Source organism: Anopheles coustani, chromosome 3, assembly GCF_943734705.1.
Source record: "Anopheles coustani chromosome 3, idAnoCousDA_361_x.2, whole genome shotgun sequence".
NCBI classification, from domain to species: Eukaryota; Metazoa; Arthropoda; class Insecta; order Diptera; family Culicidae; genus Anopheles; species Anopheles coustani.
Genome location: NC_071288.1, coordinates 68,004,489 through 68,024,115, shown reverse-complemented (window position 1 = coordinate 68,024,115; position 19,627 = coordinate 68,004,489). Strand labels below are relative to the sequence as shown.

General features: G+C 46.0%; 2 protein-coding genes across 3 annotated transcripts; both read left to right on the top strand.

Moving 5' to 3' along the window:
* Window positions 1-336: 336 nt before the first annotated feature.
* Window positions 337-15,400, top strand: LOC131259029 (E3 ubiquitin-protein ligase SH3RF3). Of its 2 annotated transcripts, XM_058260443.1 has the most exons (11): window positions 337-443; window positions 1,408-1,756; window positions 9,922-10,030; window positions 10,109-10,529; window positions 10,682-11,029; window positions 11,192-11,823; window positions 11,951-12,072; window positions 12,149-12,771; window positions 13,431-13,658; window positions 13,734-13,997; window positions 14,070-15,400. In XM_058260443.1, the coding sequence occupies exons 2-11, from the start codon at window positions 1,643-1,645 to the stop codon at window positions 14,242-14,244; spliced, it is 3,036 nt and encodes a 1,011-aa protein (XP_058116426.1). In that variant the 5' UTR covers window positions 337-443; window positions 1,408-1,642; the 3' UTR covers window positions 14,245-15,400. The 2 variants fall into 2 exon arrangements, with proteins under 2 accessions (XP_058116426.1, XP_058116425.1); XM_058260442.1 differs by lacking the exon at window positions 337-443 and having other exon boundaries at window positions 1,040-1,756.
* A 2,011-nt stretch (window positions 15,401-17,411) lies between these two features.
* On the top strand, window positions 17,412-19,385 carry LOC131259030 (conserved oligomeric Golgi complex subunit 8). The gene is made up of 3 exons (XM_058260444.1): window positions 17,412-17,510; window positions 17,602-18,077; window positions 18,141-19,385. Exons 1-3 carry the CDS (start codon window positions 17,456-17,458, stop codon window positions 19,383-19,385), a joined length of 1,776 nt encoding a protein of 591 aa, XP_058116427.1. The 5' UTR covers window positions 17,412-17,455.
* The last annotated feature ends 242 nt before the right edge of the window (window positions 19,386-19,627 follow it).

Sequence of the window (19,627 nt, the reverse complement as noted above, 5' to 3'; positions counted from 1 at the left end):
GCTGAAGAGCCAGGTTGCCGCTTTCCGTGTGACAGAACACAAACCCCTCGTGGGGATATGTTTGAAAGAATGTTTAGATTTTTTATCCTTTTTCGATTTGTTCTACCTATCAACAACATTTTATGAGTGCCAGATTTCTTTTCAGCTGCGGAATTACTCAGGTCATGCTTTATGTAGAGTACAAAAACTGTAAGTACAAATGTTTGCTAACGGTTTATGACCTATCTTTCAAAGCAATGGCGTGACAGAAACAATGTCAGACCTTTGCCTTCTACAGATCTTGGTACCAAAGCGAACCAAGGGATGAATCTGTCAAAGGCGTCTTGGGCAGTCAGAATGCTCTGGTTGGCGTTAAAACAGGTTCAGACCTGTTTGCTCACTGCCACGGCGAATTCCATTGAATCGCTGCCATTGTAACTGATCTTGGCATCTCACTACGAAAGGTACTGAAAAGTGTGCATTGTGATAGGATAAAAACTTGTGACTACCGTCGATGGAAGTTTGTGTTTCGGTGCGTCCTGTTTTGTGCAAACATTTCCTCTCCAGCGCGATGTCCTGGAGCTTGCATCCGCTTCGATCCGTCCGTCATCCACCCGCAGCAGCCCGTTATTCAAGCTGCGCATTCTTGGGTGTATGAATCGACGGCAGACGCTGGAAAAGGCAAAAATGTGTCCCTATCGTGGTTTAGGTAGGCGTTTACGGTACGAATCTGCACCGCGAGCGTTGTGTGAGTGTTTAAATCGTGTGCTGTAAAAAGTGCAGTTAAATCTCGCGTCCGTACCATTTAAAAGAGGGCAGATAACTAAGAAGAAGGAAAAAACAACAATACCGTAGCGCGGGAGGATACACTTCGCGTGGAAAAATATGCTAAAGAAAACTCCCCCTTTCCCCACATGTTTTTTTTTCGTTTCCTCTCCCCGTCGCGCACGGTTGACATGATTGATCGGTTTGGGAAATGGTTGTGAGTAAACATTTCCCCCGCGAGAAGGAAAGCTCAAGGTGAAGAATTTAATTTACCTTCTACAAAAAACCGACCAATGTAATCCAACTGGACGGTGAAAAATCTTCTCCATCGGTCGCAGTTCTCCACGAACGGCAATGCAATCGATAAGTAATTGTGGAGATAATTATCAATAAGTGGATGGCCCGTAGCTGGGAAGAAGCATAAAGCGAAGAAAGCGGCGGCATCCCGTTTACGCAATAATAAAACAAGTGTTCTCAACTATCCGTAGTGTTTCGATCGAAGGCTGCTGTGTATTTTTTGTACGTGAGTGTGCTCGTGTGTGCGTGGGCAAAGTTTTTGTCAAAAAGGAGTCGATGATAAAGTCCTGGAAATAGGCATTCCAACAAAACGGGCAAGAATTTCAAGTGTCTGTAGCGGTGGGTTTTTCTTCTTTTATTTTAAAGTGCGTGTTACGTATCGCGCGAGGTCCGTCGAAAAAGGGCTCCGGTAGGCAGGTGATGAAGCGTTTCTCACGCGAATAAATGTGTGCGCGTACGAGGGAGTAGAAGCAGGAAAAGCAGGCCCAGACCACCGCAAACACAGCACTGACCAAGAGCAGGCGAAAGGCGCCTTCAAGAGGAAGGCACTCTCGCGGTGAAGCACGAAGACGACGAAGACGACGACGACGAGTGGGCAAAGATGGACGAACGGTTGTTGAACGATCTGCTGGAATGCTCCGTGTGCCTGGAACGGCTGGATTCCTCGTCGAAAGTGCTGCCCTGCCAGCATACTTTCTGCCGAAAATGTTTGGAGGTAAGTAAGTGAACTGCGCCATCACCGCGAAACCCGCTAAAAAGGATACTCTGTTGGCGTTTGAGTTGGATTTGGTCGGATCATTTTTGTAATCGTTTCCCGATCAAAAAAGGGCCCCGATCTCCGTGTACGTATTTGCGGTGTGTGGCTCGTTGACAAAATCCCGTTTCATAATCCTTTCCAATTTCTTTAAGGATCAACGTGTCGGCGCGAAAGGGGCGCGGATGGGAGAATGATAAAATCTGTCGAAAATGTCCCGCCCAAGCAGGCTGTGCACATTGCGTAGGAATGCGATAGCGAGCGGGCAAGGGGGATATGAGGGCAGACAGCAAGCGAGCGCGCAAAGGCATTCCAAAATACAACCACCGCAAGGCACAGTTGATTTTGCAGCAGCTCATTTGCGATGCTGGAATTTTGATGTATATCTCCGTTGTGATACCTATACTCGCACTGCGGCGCCCCTCCCACCGCCAACCCGCTCGGCTAAAGGTCGCCAGGTTCCCGTGTTGCTCATCCCATGCTTCCGGGAGTGTACACACCGCGCCGTTCGTTCGCGGCCCGCCCGCCCACAGTTGGAGGCTGGGAAAAGACTCCACACTCCACTCTGGCTGGGAAAAGAAGATGGACGCCTCGGAAGAAGTGGTCGGTTAAGCCACGGATGGCACATTACCATCACAACCTGTGTGGTTCCTTCCCTTTCCGTCGTTCGCTGTCTCTCTCCCCGTCTTCGGCGAGCAATGTTTGTGTTCTGGCGTTCTTCAGCCAGAGAATGGTAAACTATGCGGGATTTTCTTTCGCGCTTCTTTCGCATCGCATCGGTACGCGTTTACACACGTAAGACGTTCTCACCGGCGGCGGTGTACCGACATGGCGCGGGATCATGGGGTCCCTTTCTTGGCCCTTTCTTGCGTCCCGTACTTTGTGTGTACCAATGCCGCTCAGGTGTTCCCGGCGATCATGATTCTGCCGTCTCATTTCGTGCGTTTTTGTGAATGGGCATTTCATTTTAATAATATGTATGTTGGCCGCTTTGCCGCGCTTCGAAAGCAGCTTACCTCATCCGACAACAACATCGCCAACGTTACATTACACTTTGCCTTCCTCTTTCATTCGATCATTTTTCTCAGTCGCGGTCGCGAACTCTTGATACTTCCACCCCTTTTTTGTACACAAGCTCCACTAACTTTGTTCTAACACCCCCAGACCCCTCGAGTTCGAAACGATACCTTAAAATAGTTTCCGGAAACGCGGCCAGTTTTTCAGATCGCCGAATGACTCCCAGCTTTTTACCAGGCGAAGGAAAGAAGATTTAATCATCGTTCGTTCTTTCGGTCGTTCGTTCGATTCTTCATCCTTTCTCTAATGCTTTCCTCGCGCTCAGCTTTTATCGATAATTGCGCACTCGGATTGCCGGTGTTTATTGTGGGGGGGTTCATTCGACGCACATCGATGGGGCCCGGGGTGATGTCGGTTAAATTGTACACTGCCCCGGGACGGGAAGTGCGCAAAGGATTTTCTCCCCGCGATCCAAACAGCCCTCCATTGATTGTTATCTGTAGCAAGTTCGATGATTGAAATTGTTGAAATTTTTATGTTTTTTTATTATGAATATGAGATTTGAAAAAAAACGAGAACAAAGTGCGATTTACAGAAAGTATTGAGTAAAAAATACCATGCAAATAATGGGGTTGTTATAGGGATAAAATCTTGAATTCTACCACCAACAAAAAACTAGTTTGTAACAAACAGAAATTATTGCTTAATGTAGTCACATTTCAAGAAACAATCAATCCATATTTTGGTATATAGCTTTCTCTGCATCTCGTATTTTATTAATGATTAAAACATTTCGTTTTTTGCTCATGTTTGCTTCATTCGTCTTGTTGAGTCATATCTCGTTACTTTATATGTATTGTTGTGTCAATATAGTTTCGATTGTTTAATTAAAAATACGTCCAACCATTTTTATCATTCCCTATTTGTTAAGCTTTAATATTTGTGTTTAAACATTTCGTTTGTATCGAATATTACCTTCAGTCAAGATGCATATTGTTGTTATCAATTCGCCGTTATCTTCCCTTTTCAGCCAAATTTAGTTAAGTAAAAAAAGTGCACGTTTGGTGACACTCACATGAGCCAGAAGTGTAATCTTCCTTACTCTACCTAAATCCGCTCTTGATCCGGTTTCTTCGCTGTTTTTTAGCTGGCCTTCGTCTTTTTAGCCTCCGTTTGTTGCCGCTTTCGGAGTATTTATGTGCATACGAAAGGAATTTGTTTGTCGGTCGTACTTCTTTTTTCCTAACCAAATATCATCCTCCAAAACTTTACCGATCTTCTAGTAATGCTAATTGGAATACATTTTGTGTGTAAATTATTTAGAACCATTAGAAACGGTTCTCCAACGCGAAACCCCTGTGAAGGGCAAACGGCATACACTCGACCCGGGAATTCGTTCGACCGCTGATGGAAAGTGCAAACGTTAGCAACACATTTAACATGCAGTTGAGAAAATTACTTTCAACGATCTTGTTTATCTTTTAGAACGAACATTCGGCCCTGTCCCTGGGAGAAGTAGTATGTGCGCGCTGCTCCGCCTTGCTTGCTCTTGGATCGAACAAGAAAACTCGCCCCAACGACGGGACGCGGGAATGCTGGACCAACAGCGTAGTATTGGCCCCCGGGCAGCTGCCACCGATGTGCGTAAAGTGTCGATACCTATAATTGCACACAGTTCAGTTGCACGGACACACGTACCGTTTTTCGGATACTAATTGCTGAACCAACAGTTGTTTGTTTAAGCCGCGGACGGTGGGGGAAAATGTTTGTGTTCCAATGGAAAATTGAGGTGGAAATTCGATGCATCGTCGTTGGGCGTTTCTGATGAAGTTTCAAAAAAACAAAAAATGATCGAATGAGCCTTCAAAAGGTCATTCGCGAACGGAATAAAATGCTGCCATTTGCTTGTTTTACGGGCAAGTATGCCCATGGATGTGTTCTTTTGGTCTTTTGTTATGTTGATGATTTATAATTCATGACTGGAGACGGATAAATTTTGCAACTATACACGTTTTGCGTTTTATTCACTATTAAACATAATTATGTTGCTTCCAATTTATTCATCAAACACTACCTGTTGCTCCTGTTACTAACCGCCGTTCGCCGACGTACGCTTTGCAAATCTTTTATCTTACCAAAACCTTCGGAAAAGATCGCTCGGAGTAATCGCGCTCGCTCGTTAAACTTGTTCTTGCTTTGTGAACGCAACCAGTTATTTTTTTGTGTGAAACGGATTTGCGAACCCCGGATAGCTTCTTCTCTCAACGTCATCGAACCGGTTTTCGGCAAAAACACGTGCATCGGAGCTGTTGAAATGGAGATTTTTCGACCATCGCTTCGCTTGATCGGTTCGGGGAAGTGCAGACTTCCAACGCCGAGACCCCATGCGGTGAAGTTGTTGAGCGAAGCTGAGCAGCGTTTTTAGATGCGCAAACCTCCTCCTCCCTCCTTCGGGTTATGATTCACTGGAAGATGCCTTTTTTTCGGCCGTCTTCCAGGGTCCGATCCAGTATGGTAAAATATCCCGGCTCCCGGTTGCATCAGTTTTTGAAAGAAAATGTTAAAACAGGTCTTTTTGTCGTCCATGTTTTTCCTTTTAATCTTTATTTTAATTAAATACCTAATCTGTTAAACGCTTCCTGGAAGGGTTCTCTGGTGTGTATTCTAAATCATATTGCGCACCACATCGGTCCAAACCTCTTATTGTACGTCAACTTCTTCGCTGGAGCGTCGCCCGCTTCAACCTTGTGGCTTATGCAACGCACAACCGAACGACCTGATCTGGTCTAACCCCCCCTCCTCCTTTCTGTACCCACTGCCTCCCTATCCAGAGCCGTCCGTGGCCACCTTTCTTATGCAGCAAAATTGTCTTCGCCGAGGAGACAAGTTCTCTCCTTTAAAACCGCGAGCGAACGAGCAAACGATCGCGTTGCATTTTTGCTTGCAAGCGCGGGAGAGATGAATCGAGAAACGAATAAAGGCGCCCCGTTTTTCAACCCCTTCATCCGTCCGCCTTCTTACCCCACACGATGGTGGTGCACCACGCAGAAAGTATGGCAAATGGCAGCTGACAACCACAACCACCACCCCACGGGCTGCTGGTCTCTGAGTCAGCGACGAAGGACCATTTTTTTTGTCTCAGAAAACCAACTCCTCAGATCTGGCCGGGAAACGATTTCCAGGCTCACAAAACTTTGGCGCAAGGTCTGGGGGACAAGTTTAATTCAGCATGTGTTTGTTTTTTTCTTGGTCGACAAATTTATCTCAATTGTATAAGTTACCCCTGGCCAGGCCATGTTCCAAACGAACAGTTAACAGTTGGTAATAAGTAATTAAAAAATGGTGCTATCTCAATCGTCTGTCGGGTTGGTTTTCTGTATGGCTGCTCGCTAATTACTTTGTACCCTATTTAACATACAATTGTGCTTATATTTTTTATTAGTAAGAACAACTCGTACCAAACAATTTGAATGTTGTTTTTTACATCTTTAATTTATTTATAAACCAAGATGGGCTGGGAACGTTATTTGTATAAATACAACTGGAATCTTCTAAAGCAGGGATCGGCACACGTTTTCCAAAAAGAGCCGGATAATTACAGAGGAACCGAAAGCGCTGGCCGGATACCTTAAACAATGCTTTAATGTTTTCAAAGTAATACAAAACCCTGTTGAATAGAGTATCAACTTTAAAAATAGTATTTACAAAAATTACATGAAAAGTGGCATAAGCTAAAGTATTCGAATTTTTTTCGTAATTCTTTCTTAAACATATTCATGCTTTTTTTACGTTGAATTTTGATCATCACATAAATGTTAGTTTATTTTACTGTTAACAATTTTAAAAAATTCTACGGTAAAAGAGTAAATGAGGCCCCGGCCGCCATGTTTTCGATCGTGGCTACACCTCTTGTGGACGTTTAAACTGAATGTATGCAATTGGCGATACATTAATTCGTTAAACTCAACCTACGAGTATTTGAACCGTAGTGTGTACCGTTAATTTCGGCTACGCAATCAACCTAAGGGTGCGGTATGAGGGGGGCCCACGGGCCCCCCTTATTTCTCAAAACTATAACAAACTCTCTTTTTCGGTAGACCTAGCGCAGTCCGCTCGCTTCGCTCGCTGCGGGCGCGCCGCCGTTTCCAAATCATTTCTTCGGCTAAACTCATTGTTTCATGCTGTCCATCATGTGTGGTATAGTTTACTTACTAGTAACTTAACATGAAAAAGTATATTAACCCGCATTCAACCCCCACTGCGTGATTAGTTTAAACCGTTATGGTCTTTAAAGCGAACCGTTAGCGTTCAAAAATTCGAAACGAATGCATGTGTGGCGCTTTGCATAGCTTCAGGCGCTAAATGTGAACCAGTAGGAAGAGGAGAATCTAGCCCGGGGCCTCATTTACTCTTTTACCAATTCTACTTCAAATAAATCCTGTTTTAAATTATTTTTAAATATCTTAGTTTTACTGGCGTACTCTCTGGGAAACTATAATAAGTCAGCTTCGATAGGTTTTCAATACTGCGAGCCTTATTTTATTTTGTGATGGATATGAAAATTGTATTCCTTGAATGTAGCTATTTCGGATGCAAAGTAAACGAGTTATTGCTATCGGATTTTGGAGGAGGCTCATGACGCTAGAACATTTTAAAACGATCTATTATACCAGTACGATAGAAAAAGTGGTATAATCCCAAATGAGGCCCCCTAGTCGCCGCATCGTCGTCATTTTTTCCACGTGTGCGCCTGAAAGTATGCAATAGGTGGCACATCAATTCGGTTTGAATATTTGAACCGTTGAATTACCGTTAGAAGCTGTAATGACTTGAACTAATCGGTTAAACTGAGCAAGATGGAGATCATAAACCAATGAGTTGGACTGAAGAAATGAGTTTGAAACGGCGGCGCGCCCGCAGCGAGCGCAGCGAGCGGACTGCGCTAGGTCTACCGAAAAAGGGAGTTTGTTATAAATTTGTGAAATAAGGGGGGCCCGTGGGCTCCCCTCATACCGCACCCCTACGTTGATGGCGTAGCCGAATTTTGATACACTCATGTAAGTAATGCATGAGGGAGTTTATGTTGTACATCCTTTCCAGTATAATCATCATCTTTAATTTAACGAGAATTCAATTCAAACGGTTCACACAACGGCATTTGTTTCACCAATTGCATACCTTTAAGGTGCATCCGCTCACAAATGGTGTAGCCACAACAGCGATTTCGGCTGGGGGGGCTTCATTTGGGATTTTACCGAAAAAGTTTAATAAAAATTATACTAGAAAGTCATTTGGTATTGAATAATTCGTTCAACAATTTTAATCTTCATGTTGGGGAAGAAAAACCCTGACATCGTGAGCAAATCCGCTAAAAATTGTGATGGATTTTTTGTATAAAAACTAAAATTTTATTATGGGCCGGATTTCGCCCGCGGGTCGTATTTGCCGACCCCTGCTCTAAAGGAACGTAATTTAGATAAATATCTTCTCAGTCGCAAGGTGGTATGTATGCGTTAATGTTTTTGTTCATATTCAAATGTGTGACAACAAAAAATGACCACCATCCTGTTATGCTGGATGGTTACCTGCATTATTTTCTTCTTTTGTCTAATGTGTGGTCGTACAGACGCTGGAGCCGGTTTTTGTGCACTTGAATAATTTTACCGAATAATTTCGCTACTGCTTCAGGAATAGTGAAGCAAAAAAAAAGAACTCAACGGAAGAATTGCTAATGAGTCTACAACAACTTGTGTCCGAGCACATTACGACCCTCCATCTTTGGGTTTTAGGTAACAACTATAATAATTACATGGCATCAGTGTGTATATGGTTGTTGATTGCGACTTTTTACTTCTGCCGAGCAAAACCAATGAGAGAAAAACGGAAGAAAGTGCCCGTTGTGGAAAGAACCCTTCTTTCCCGCTCGCCTCCCACAGGAAAAGGCAAGCGTGGAATGCTGGAACTATGCCCAGATGCAAAACACGTTTTCCACATCTCGGCAACTTCAACGTACTCTCTCTACGGTTTGCAGCAACATATGGCATTTGTCGGAGCACCGTGTTGGGGTTGTGCTTATTTTGCTGGCCAGGAACGCGCCCAGCATGCCAGAGTCAATAGACGAGAAGAAAGTCCGATAGCGTGAAAATGTTGTATTTTCGCATGCCAGCATTCGGCTGTGGCCCCGCGGGATGCAGCTAAAACAACTGGCCCAAAACCGGTATCGGTCAGCCGGGGAACGGAGACGACGCTGCCCATTGGCTTTATTTCTGTGATCCCGGATTCGGCGAAGCGCCCACGAGCCTCCAGAAGAGGCAAAAGATAAAAGGCCTACAAAGGATGGCAAGGAAAAGTATGTGCATTCTAGTTGATGTTATTTGAGACACTTGAGGAAGCAAAAAAAAATCCCACCCGACGACGACACCATCACTGATGTAATAAACTCCTTCGTAAAAGGGGAGGGAAAAGGTCATAAGGACGAAGGAAAAGCGGGCTGCATTGCCGATGTGATGGATGACCCTGGGCTTTATTTTTAGGTTTCTACATCTCCGTTGTTCCGTTCGCTTGGGTGTATGGTTCTTTCCCGATCCCGCTTCGTCGCTGGAAACTGTAAGGATTCTAGGAGTTTTTGAGGTTTCACATTTACATCACGAGAGGGGATTGCGATGAACTTCCGAGAAAATGCAGAACTAGATCTTTCATGTTGTTCATCATCGGGTTCGGGTAGTCCTATTTCCGGATGTGACGGTTGGGAACTAGGGAGGGGTTTGTGATGTAATATTCGTAAGTCACTGTCATTGCTTGAAAGATAAAGCTCTATTTTTCCGACATTGTAGAACTGGAAAAAGCGGCTCCCTTAGATAGTATTCCGCGCGCAACAACTTGTTGAAAATGCTGACAGCAACATCCTCCAGGGCATCAAGTGTCGATTATCTTGTTTCGCCGTAACTTGGCGCGCACTCCTGAACCCAAAAGATAACACGGGTGCTATCGGGTGACTTTATTTTTTTACGACCCTCCAATATATACCGGAACGATAGCGCGAACTAATTGGCGACATTCGTTTTTCTCCTTGTTCTCATGCTTTCTCTTTTACATTTTCTCAAACACAGGAAATCGTTGCGAGCCATCAGGAACTACGCTGCCCGGAATGTCGCGTCCTGGTGGAGGTGCGAATAGACGAGCTACCTCCAAACGTGCTGCTGATGCGTATTCTAGAAGGTAAGACCGGACGCTGACCGATGGCCGAACACGATCAATTAACACACACTCGACCCTGTTTCGCGCACTGTTTTCTAGGCATGAAGACGGCGGAATTGAATAGTCAAAATACCAACCACCAACCCTCCCCCGGCAATAATGGCAAACCCACGTGCAATCGTAATCAATCACAGGGCGCCGCTCCGAACGCGGGCGGTGGCTATCACCACCACCACCAGCACCAGCAGCACCTCCATCATCAGCAACATCCATCATCGGGTGGGGCTAAAATGGGCAAATCGATGGCCCACGGTGGAACTGGTGGCAGCGAACAGGGACCACATCAGCAGCAGCAGCATCAGCACCACCATCAGCCGTTGTCGCGAATTATTGCCTCGAATGCCGTCACAATCAGTTCCGCGACGACGACGACGACCACGGCAGCATCCAACGCGGCCCTAGACTTGTCCAAAATCCCACACGCGAAGGCGTTCTACGATTTTTCATCCAGCGAAACCAGGTATGCCAAGGAAGCCGCCCGCGAGCACTGGAATGTATCATGTAATGCATATGCAAAGCCATCTGGCCATTGCCTTTGTTCACGAGAAAAAGAAAACAAATGCCACCACAACGGCCGTTGGTTGACTTTCTTTCTATTTCTCCATTCTGCAGTGATATTAGCTTCCGCAAGGGTGACATTATTCTGCTGAAGAAGAAAATCGACCACAACTGGTGCGTGGGCGAGGTGAACGGGAAGGAGGGTGCGGTGCCACTGAACCACATCAAGGTGATCGTACCGCTGCCGTTCCCGCAGTGCAAGGCACTGTACGACTTCCGGATGGGCCCGTCCGAGGAGGAGGGCTGCCTGACGTTCAAAAAGGGTGCCCTCATCCACGTTCTGCGGCGCGTCGACCAGAATTGGGCCGAGGGCCGGATAGCGGAGAAGATCGGCATCTTTCCGATTTCGTTCGTCGAGATGAACGGTCTCGCCAAGCATCTGATGGACAGCTCACTGAAACAGTAGGTGTCGGTGTGGAGAAGAGGGTTTTTTTTTCATTGAAGACAATTTATTAGAATATGTTACGAACAAAAATCAATAGAAGAAACATGATAAAATTTAAATAAATGAGCTCCATCAACAAACATTTTGCTCATATAAACCATTTGTCATCTCATTTCTAGCCTGATGGGAAACAATTCCAATAGGACCGTTCCGCCGACTCCATTCGACCTACATGCTAGTGCCACCAGCAGCAGCGATACGAGCTCGAGCGTCACTACGAGCCCCAACTCGTCGACCAGCACGACGAGCTCGAATTCCAGCACGGCTCCGAGCAGTCCGACAGCTCACTTCCTGCAGTCGCAACCTTCCGGCGCGACGACCGTGGCCCCTACCGCCAGCAAGCCACAATCGAAGCAGCAGCACCATCGTTCCGATCCAGCCAATCGGGAGAAACGACATTCACTAACGACGGCCACCTTCGGTATGCCGAACAGTGGCGCGGGTTCGGCTGGATCAGCGTCGACCAGCGTTGCCGGGAGCGGCGCGTTGCAACCGAACCAACCGGTGGCGCATCGGCATTCGACGGAAATGTTAAACAGTGACACGGAGACGGCGCGTCATCCGGTTCCGATGGCGATGGCAGATAGTCCGGGTTCATCGTCGGGCAACGCCGCCGCGGCCTCCTATCAGAAGTGTAACCTGACGAAAGCTAGTCAAATGTACCAGGCCCATCCGCAGCTACCGACCACCTACGTCGCCCTATACCCGTACAAACCGCAGAAACCGGACGAGCTGGAGCTGAAGAAAGGATGTGAGTTAGTTAACTATACTATGGTATAGTCATAATTTCTATGATCATATTTGTTGTGGATTTTATGAAAGTTTATGGAAAACGTATCGACTGAACAAAGGGTGTTTTGTCTTTCTCTTTTTTCTAGCAATCTATTATGTCACGGAACGTTGTCAGGACGGCTGGTTTAAGGGCACCAATTGGCAGAAGAAATCCGGTGTATTCCCTGGAAACTATGTGCAAATCTACAAGGGCCGTGAAGGTGCTGCGGTAAGCAAATGACAGCCTTTTTCATACCAATAAACCTCAAGGTACCATTCGTTTACATGCGTCCCCTTTTTTCCAGTCCGGTGGCCGTAATGCGAATGCAAATTCTTCCGGGAAGCTTAACAACGTTTCCAGTCCGCACTCCGGATCCTCGGCAGCGAACGGTGGTGGCGGCGGTTCCGCTGGTGCCATGAACAATTCCCCGAACGGAGGTTCGTCTTCCCCGCTTCAGCTGCCGCTGCAACTGCCCGAGCTTCCGCCACGAAACACTAACCAGCAGCAGCAGCAACAACAGCAACAACAGGGTATGAAGTACATCGAGTCCATCTTTGGCCGGCAAAGTTCGCTCGACGTCGGTGGTGGTGGTTCCCCGAGCAATGATACGCCGCAACACACCACGACGGGATCGGATGCGGCGACCACGACGCCACCTTCATCGGCGGCCGCGACGGGAAAGGTGAAAAAGGACTCGTCTGCGGTCAGTCTGATGAAGCGGTTGACGAACATGAAACGCTCGAAATCACCAACCGGTTGCTCCGGTGGCACGGCCAATCCGGCCTACACAAGCGATGGTTCGTTGTTCGAGGAGACGGCGGGAAATGGTGGTGGTGGAAAATCGTCTCCCAGTGGCAGTCCAGCTAGCGGGGCAGGACCGGTAGCTAAGCCCAACTTCCAGCAGATCGTTAATCCGGTGCATGTTCGGTAAGTTTGAAGGAAAATATATCAGGGTGCGTGATGAATTTTGGACTACATTTTAGAAAATTATTTCTCACATTTGCGTAACAATATTAAGATAAATATGACAGCACTGGAAAGATTATTGTGTGAACTATTAGAAAAAATAACCAAAAAGTAGAAAACATAACGATGTCGAAACAAAAGAACATTTGTTCTTTAGTCAGTAAAAGTGTCGAAACGTTCAGTTCACAGGGTATTTTAATGTATAGAGTAAACTTCGACAAAGAATAGGTAAACATTACTGGGGCCTTGTTCAGCCAAGTTCACAAACTCTGATAGGGTAGTTTTGATCTTTATCAGCGAATTATCATGTTGAAGACAGCTTTGTTTTGCTTTTTATAAATGCAGAAAACGTATAAAACTGACAAATTTGTACTCACGTTTAAAGACCCCCGATTGGTGTTACCGTTTTTTTGCAGAAATTTAGCAAAACCCTGATAAAATTAATAGTACACATAACACACATAAGAAACAAAGTTCTTAACTTTACTCCAAAAATTCGTCAAACTCCTCGTACAGTAGAACGTCGAATATCCGCATGCGGAGTATACTGTACATTCATTTTCGCTCTTGATGAGGCTTTGTTTTAAATCTCTGCTCCCCATTTTCTTGTCCCCCTTCAGTTCCGGTTCGTGTCCCAGTCAGCTGTTGCAGAATTTACCGATGGATTTGATGATGAACGGTGGTGGTGTTGGACATGGTCCACATCAGCAGCAGCAGCAGCAGCAATCGGCACAACACCACCAACAGAATCCAGCCTTCCCTAGTGGTATGGGACGCGGAGAAAACGCTCCCTTGATGTACGGTTCGCAGCGCATCAAACCCCACAAGGAACGACCATCGATGCAAGGGTGAGAGCGGGTGTTTGTTTAACGACCAGAAACAGTATAGTTTTAATTCCCTCTTTTTCGCTTCATTAATTTTAGTTTCAAGTACGGAGCGGACCATAGCGTCGTCACGGCGATGCCGAAACACATTGCCCACGAGGCGCCCGCATCGACTTCCTCGTCGCACATGGCTGCCAAACAGCAGACGCAGATCTACCACCGAAAGTCGCAGAGCCTCGACGCGTCCGCCATCATCTCCCAGCTCGGCCCGTCTCAGCACCCCAATGCACAGTCGGCCAGTAATGGCACCCCCTCGAAATCATCTTCTTCCAAGTCGTCTCATTCGCAATCGGTTCGAGAAAGGTAAGCGTCGGGAGCAAGGAATCGGGATTGGGATTCGGTCTCTTATCGTTTCACCTTGTGTTCCCTCCACAGGTTTAAATGCATTGTCCCTTACCCGCCCAACAGCGAGTACGAGCTTGAGCTGCGGGTGGGTGACATCGTCATGGTGCACAAGAAACGCGACAACGGTTGGTACAAAGGGACGCACGCACGCTCCGGCAAAACTGGACTCTTCCCGGCGTCCTTTGTCGAACCGGTGGACACATGACATCGTTTCCAGTAACGCCGCACCCCGCTGATGATGGGCGGTACCGCCGGTTTTCTGGCATTCAATCGCGCCCCCGCAAAAAGGAAGGAACAACGTGCTGCTGTGCACAACAGTTGATACCATTTGTACCTTGGAATGTTGATGTGAATGGTTCCAGTGACCTGATGGGATTTCTTAAAAAAAACTCGGTTAGGACCTGCAGCAGGTCTAGGTCTATAACCTCAGAAAACGTAGTGTTTCGGTCCCAGTTTACTTCTATTGGTTCGGTAAATCAGCTATGTCTTGATCCTGAGTTAGCAATTGAATGGAAAGATGATAGTTTTATGTTTCCTATTTTCTTCATTTCAAACTTCGTAATAGTGATCACATGCGAAGTAACTTAAACATCGTGTTTTGTGAACACGCCGTGGGCTGTGCCAACGTCGCTTCACGAATCTCTCTGCCGCGAAACTTTTGTTTTCCTGCGTGGCTTTCGTTACAGTCGATAGCAATACACAAAAAAAACGATATGAGCTTATCTTAATCGCTACGTCGAACTGGGTCTACAAGCATAAAACGCAAACGATTTTGTTTTAGCCCCTCAACTCAACATATGGATACTCTTCCCATTGGAAAACCTACACAAAGTCTGCTCTTTACTTGATGGTGCCTATATATATTATTTCTTAATTCCTTCGTATCTGCAATGTTTTATAATGATATTTACTTTGTAAGGGTTCGTTTTCATTTCCAATTCTTATTTTGCTTCGTGCTTTGTATTCTTTTCGAATGAATTAGGAACGTTGTTGGTGCCGATTTGCATTTAATAAAGCACATTCGCCATATCTGTAGAAATAGTAACTTCCTATAGCAGTGGCACGTTTGAATGCAGCGGAAAAAAACACTTCCCAGCGCGCAATGCCCGCTGTTGCCCTTTTATCTCAAAGTTTGTTTTAATTATAGTATTGTTTTAAATCGGAAATAGGATTTTAATCTATAAAATAGATTACTCCTTGCAATAAGCACAAACCTATATAGAGAGCGTAAACAAAGCAAGCGATGTTAGAACCACACAATTATCCACAAGAGAAAAAAAAACACCTGCTCCAACTACCTAGCCACTGCTAATTACCTTCTTCTAGTGCTACTACTTGTTCGTTAACTGTGAAAGTGTGATGGAATTTTAGCATATTCAAATTGTACAAAAACTCTCAAAACAGTGTTCTCGCATATGTGACAAGATGTATGTGTGTGTGTATGTAGGAAAGACGAAAAAGGGATGCAAATACTATGAATATGGCCGTGTTATGTTAATAACTGCAATGTTTCGCATTGAGCATGCAAGGTGAAAGTTAGGTGAACAAAATTTCATCAAAGGAAATATTTAAAACAAACCACGTAGCATGCATATTTGCTAACTGTTGAAAGTTATATGTAAAGCAAGATCTAACGCGCAATGATATTAGGGAAATACAATGCTGTACTAAAATCGGTATTAGAAATAACTAATCATGGAGGAGCGGTCTTTCGAATAGGGATGGTGTAGTTGTAAGGAATACTCGTAAAAAGAAAGGCATATATACAAAACCATGCACGTGTTAGACTACACTTTCGGTGGAAGGAATCCGGAAAGACCGTGGTGATGGTCGAAGATATTTGGAAGCACTGCAAAAACAAGATTGGCCGTGTTCAGGTGCGTCCGATACGAGCTACGAAACACAGGGTGGACTAGTCTAGATAAAAAAAATAATACAAAAAAGCAAAAAGATAGAAAATTTGAATAAGCCAATCGGTATTTAGCATAATTGCTTATTTTGAATACGAGAAGGAGAGATCAAGAACAAAAAACGAAAAGAATTAAGGAGCGGTGATGGTGCATGTCACCCTCTCCCCGCCTCCTGTTTATACAGGTTAAAAGTACTATCGTGTAACACCAAAATTTGATATACCTACCGGTCGACCGAGCAGACGACGATCGACGAATTGGCCAATCCAAAATCCATCCATAACAACCCTTAATCCTCGTTGCGCCCATATTTTCCGGTATAGCGACGTTGAGGAAGTAGCAACTTCAGTTTAGTACAATTGCACCAAAAGTGTCTCACTGTACTCACTGTGTGTATGTATCTGTGTGTATGTGCTTGTGTGTCCTTGTCCGTCGGAAGGAAGAGATAGAGAGAGATAAAGAGACACAGGAGTGTCGGAACACAGTATTTATTTACACGCTTTTACGTTCGATGATAGTGTACACTGGAGAGTGCTCGGGGGAAAAAACGTGGGCCAATTTAGTGAATTAGCCCTAGCAGGAGCTCGTTTGCGCCGAATATCGCAGCTGGGACATTTGATAGCAGTATCGATTATCTGTGTATTTGTGTGAATGTCTTTTCTCTTGATGGACCGGTGGTTAATTGTACTTAGAAGAAGAAATAAATCTGAAACAAATAAGAAATATGAGCTTCTGGGGTTATGCAGTTTTCCACTGTTGAGAAATTTTGATTGATTTAAAAACAAAATCTGTAGACTCCACAATTTATGTCTCCTGAGCGTTGAGGTTACTTGAAATCAACTGAAATGAAGAAAAATTAATGAATAAGGTTCTAAAAATTATAAGTTTTATTGCTCTACAACCAAATCTAAACTCCTTGCAAGTTAATACAAAGGATCTCCTAAAGTTTTCACATTTTCTTGGATTGTTGCATATTTAGTGGTGCTTGTTTTCGTTAATTTATGTGAGAGTTTCTTAGCGAAGATGTTTGATTTGAAATTAATTAATTTTTCCAAATTATGGTTATTCATTACGATTGAAGCTACCTGACATGTCATTTCCTTGGTAACATACGGATTAACCAAGGTTACTTTAATCGAAGTATTCTCCTAGCACGAGATCTAGACTATAGCGCGACGTCCCGTCACGAAACGCGACGTCGCCTGACAGGCGGCTGAACTCCATACAAAAAACTACCGCACAAATCGCGCTAGACGATGCCTAGCGTACAAACAGCGTGACAAAAGCCAGCGCGGCGTCGTGTTTTTCGCTGTTTTTACACCTGGCATCGTCTAGCGCGATTTGTGCGGCAGTTTTTTTTGTATAGAGTTCAGCCGCCTATCAGGCGACGTCGCGTTTCGTGACGGGACGTCGCGCTATAGTCTAGATCGCGTGTAAGATTCTGAAGCATGTTACAGTAACCTGGTGCTTTGGTGGAATGTTTTTGTTGATCATCTGTTTACGAAAATGGATTACGAGAGTGAAAAGGTTTTAAAATTCATCTTTCCGGACGATTATGAAGGTAAGTTAAGGGATGTTGCCGAGCGTAACCGGATGGCTTTCAGTGATTCGCTTAATTCGTTGATATTAAATCACTTTTCTCTTGCTACTAGAACTTGCGGCCCAAGACACAACCGACGTGGCCGATTACCTGCACAAGCTCGGCACGTACAAGGCGGAAGAGCTGAAGAAGGAAAAGGTTCGCCTGCAGGACGAGCACCGGCAGAATGTGGAGCAGACGCAGGACCTTGCCATCTCGAACTACCACACGTTCATCCGGACGGCGGAAAGTTCTCGCGAAATCTATCGCGAGTTTGTTGCGACGGAGCAGAAGCTCGATTGTCTCGGTGAGAAGTGGCCCAAATTCATTGCCGCCTGCCAGTCGTTCCAGCAAAGCTCGGCCGACATCAACGCGGCCCGGCGGCTCAACTCGTTGACGCTGATGCGAAACGCGGAACTGCTGGAGATTCTCGAGCTGCCCCAGCTGATGGACAGCTGCATCCGGGAGGGAAAGTACGAGGAAGCGCTGGAGCTGTCGGCGTACGTGCAGCGGTTGGCAACGAAGCATGGTAACATTCCGGTGATTGAGGTAAGCAAGTTTGACGTTGATAATCCCGGAACACATCTGATTAACTCCACTGTCTTTCAATAGAGTATTAATGAAGCGGTAGAATCCGCCTGGCATACGATGTTAATGCAGTTGCTAGCGCAGCTCCGCACCGATCTGCAGCTCCCAAAGTGCCTCCAGGTGGTCGGCTATCTGCGTCGAATGCAAGCCTTCTCCACCTCCGAGCTGAAGCTTAAATTCCTACAAGCGCGCACCAGCTGGCTGAAGGATCTGCTTGCGTCCATTCCGGATGAAGACGCACATCTGCATCTCACGAAAACGATCGAGGCGACAAGGGTGCATCTGTTCAACATCATCACCCAGTATCGGGCAATCTTTCCCATCGACGATGCCGAAGACGCATCGTTCCAGCTGCACGGCGCCGGGGGACAAGTCACGGCCGACCATGAACGGTTGGCCGGTGATGATGGTAAAATTTTCCACAGCTGGCTGCACGACCAGATCATGGACTTTGTGCGTACGCTCGAGCGCGATCTTGCCTCGAACGATATAACCTCGTACGACACGATCCTCGGCCAGTGCATGTACTTTGGCCTATCGTTTAGTCGCGTCGGTGTCGACTTTCGAGCCCTGGTGGCACCCGTGTTCGTGCGCGTCATCGGTGATGGGTTCCGGGCGGCCATGGTTCGCGTGACGGCACAGTTCGAGCGTGAAATCGAACGCTACACGCTGATCAACAAAGTGCCCAGCATGATCAAGCGGCAGCGGGAGGATCTCCGGGCTGGTGCGTCGTCCGAAGATACTGCCGGATCGGTACAACCGCCGGACATGCTGCTCGACTTCGAACCGCTCGCACTCTACTGCAACGAACTGTTGAGTGTGTTCAACGAATTGCGCCTCTGCTCGCCCATCGCACTGGCCACGCGCGTAACGGAGCTGGTGGAGGGGTCGCTGGAGCAGGTTTGCCGTGGCATTCTCGGGTTCTACCGGCAGGAGCAGCAGGCCTTCGCACCGACCGAGCGCGAGTGCTTCATCAGGTTGTGTTCGTGCTTTGCCTACGACCTCATCCCGTATCTGCAGCGGTGCATACACGTCATTTTCCCCCCGGCGACCCTGGCCAGCCATCTGGGCATCAATGTGCTCACGCTGCAGAAACACGGCATCACGTATTTGAGGCAAGTGAAAATTCTCGAACCGATCGCCTACCTGCTCCCGGATCGGATCGACACGGTGATCAAGCAGGTGGCCGATATGAACGTGAATCCTGCTGTCGAGGAGTCGGTGAGTCGGGAAGAAGCCAACGTGGACGTTAGTGTTACTGATCAATAAAGCAAAAGAGACCCCCTCCGGGAAACGTACAATTTGTTCAATCAAGTCTTCATTGATTTTCCTTTTCCCACACGAATAAGGTTCCCCAGATTCGGTTTGTCTTGTAAAACTTTGTTCGGATGTTTTCCCACCCCTTTTGAAGAACGCCACTTTTCCATAGTATTAAATTTTATTGATTTCTTTACCACATCACGTTTTGCGATTTTTGAATGCTTAGAGCTATTTTTTCTCACCTTAACACA

Bases quoted from the DNA above. Each gene is read 5' to 3' on its own strand.
- LOC131259029 (XM_058260443.1), top strand. From the start codon at position 1,643: ATGGACGAACGGTTGTTGAACGATCTGCTGGAATGCTCCGTGTGCCTG. The intron at 11,030-11,191 runs GTAGGTGTCGGT...TCTCATTTCTAG, and splicing joins ATGGACAGCTCACTGAAACA to CCTGATGGGAAACAATTCCA. The intron at 12,073-12,148 runs GTAAGCAAATGA...CCTTTTTTCCAG, and splicing joins AGGGCCGTGAAGGTGCTGCG to TCCGGTGGCCGTAATGCGAA.
- LOC131259030 (XM_058260444.1), top strand. From the start codon at position 17,456: ATGGATTACGAGAGTGAAAAGGTTTTAAAATTCATCTTTCCGGACGAT. The intron at 17,511-17,601 runs GTAAGTTAAGGG...TCTTGCTACTAG, and splicing joins CTTTCCGGACGATTATGAAG to AACTTGCGGCCCAAGACACA. The intron at 18,078-18,140 runs GTAAGCAAGTTT...GTCTTTCAATAG, and splicing joins GTAACATTCCGGTGATTGAG to AGTATTAATGAAGCGGTAGA.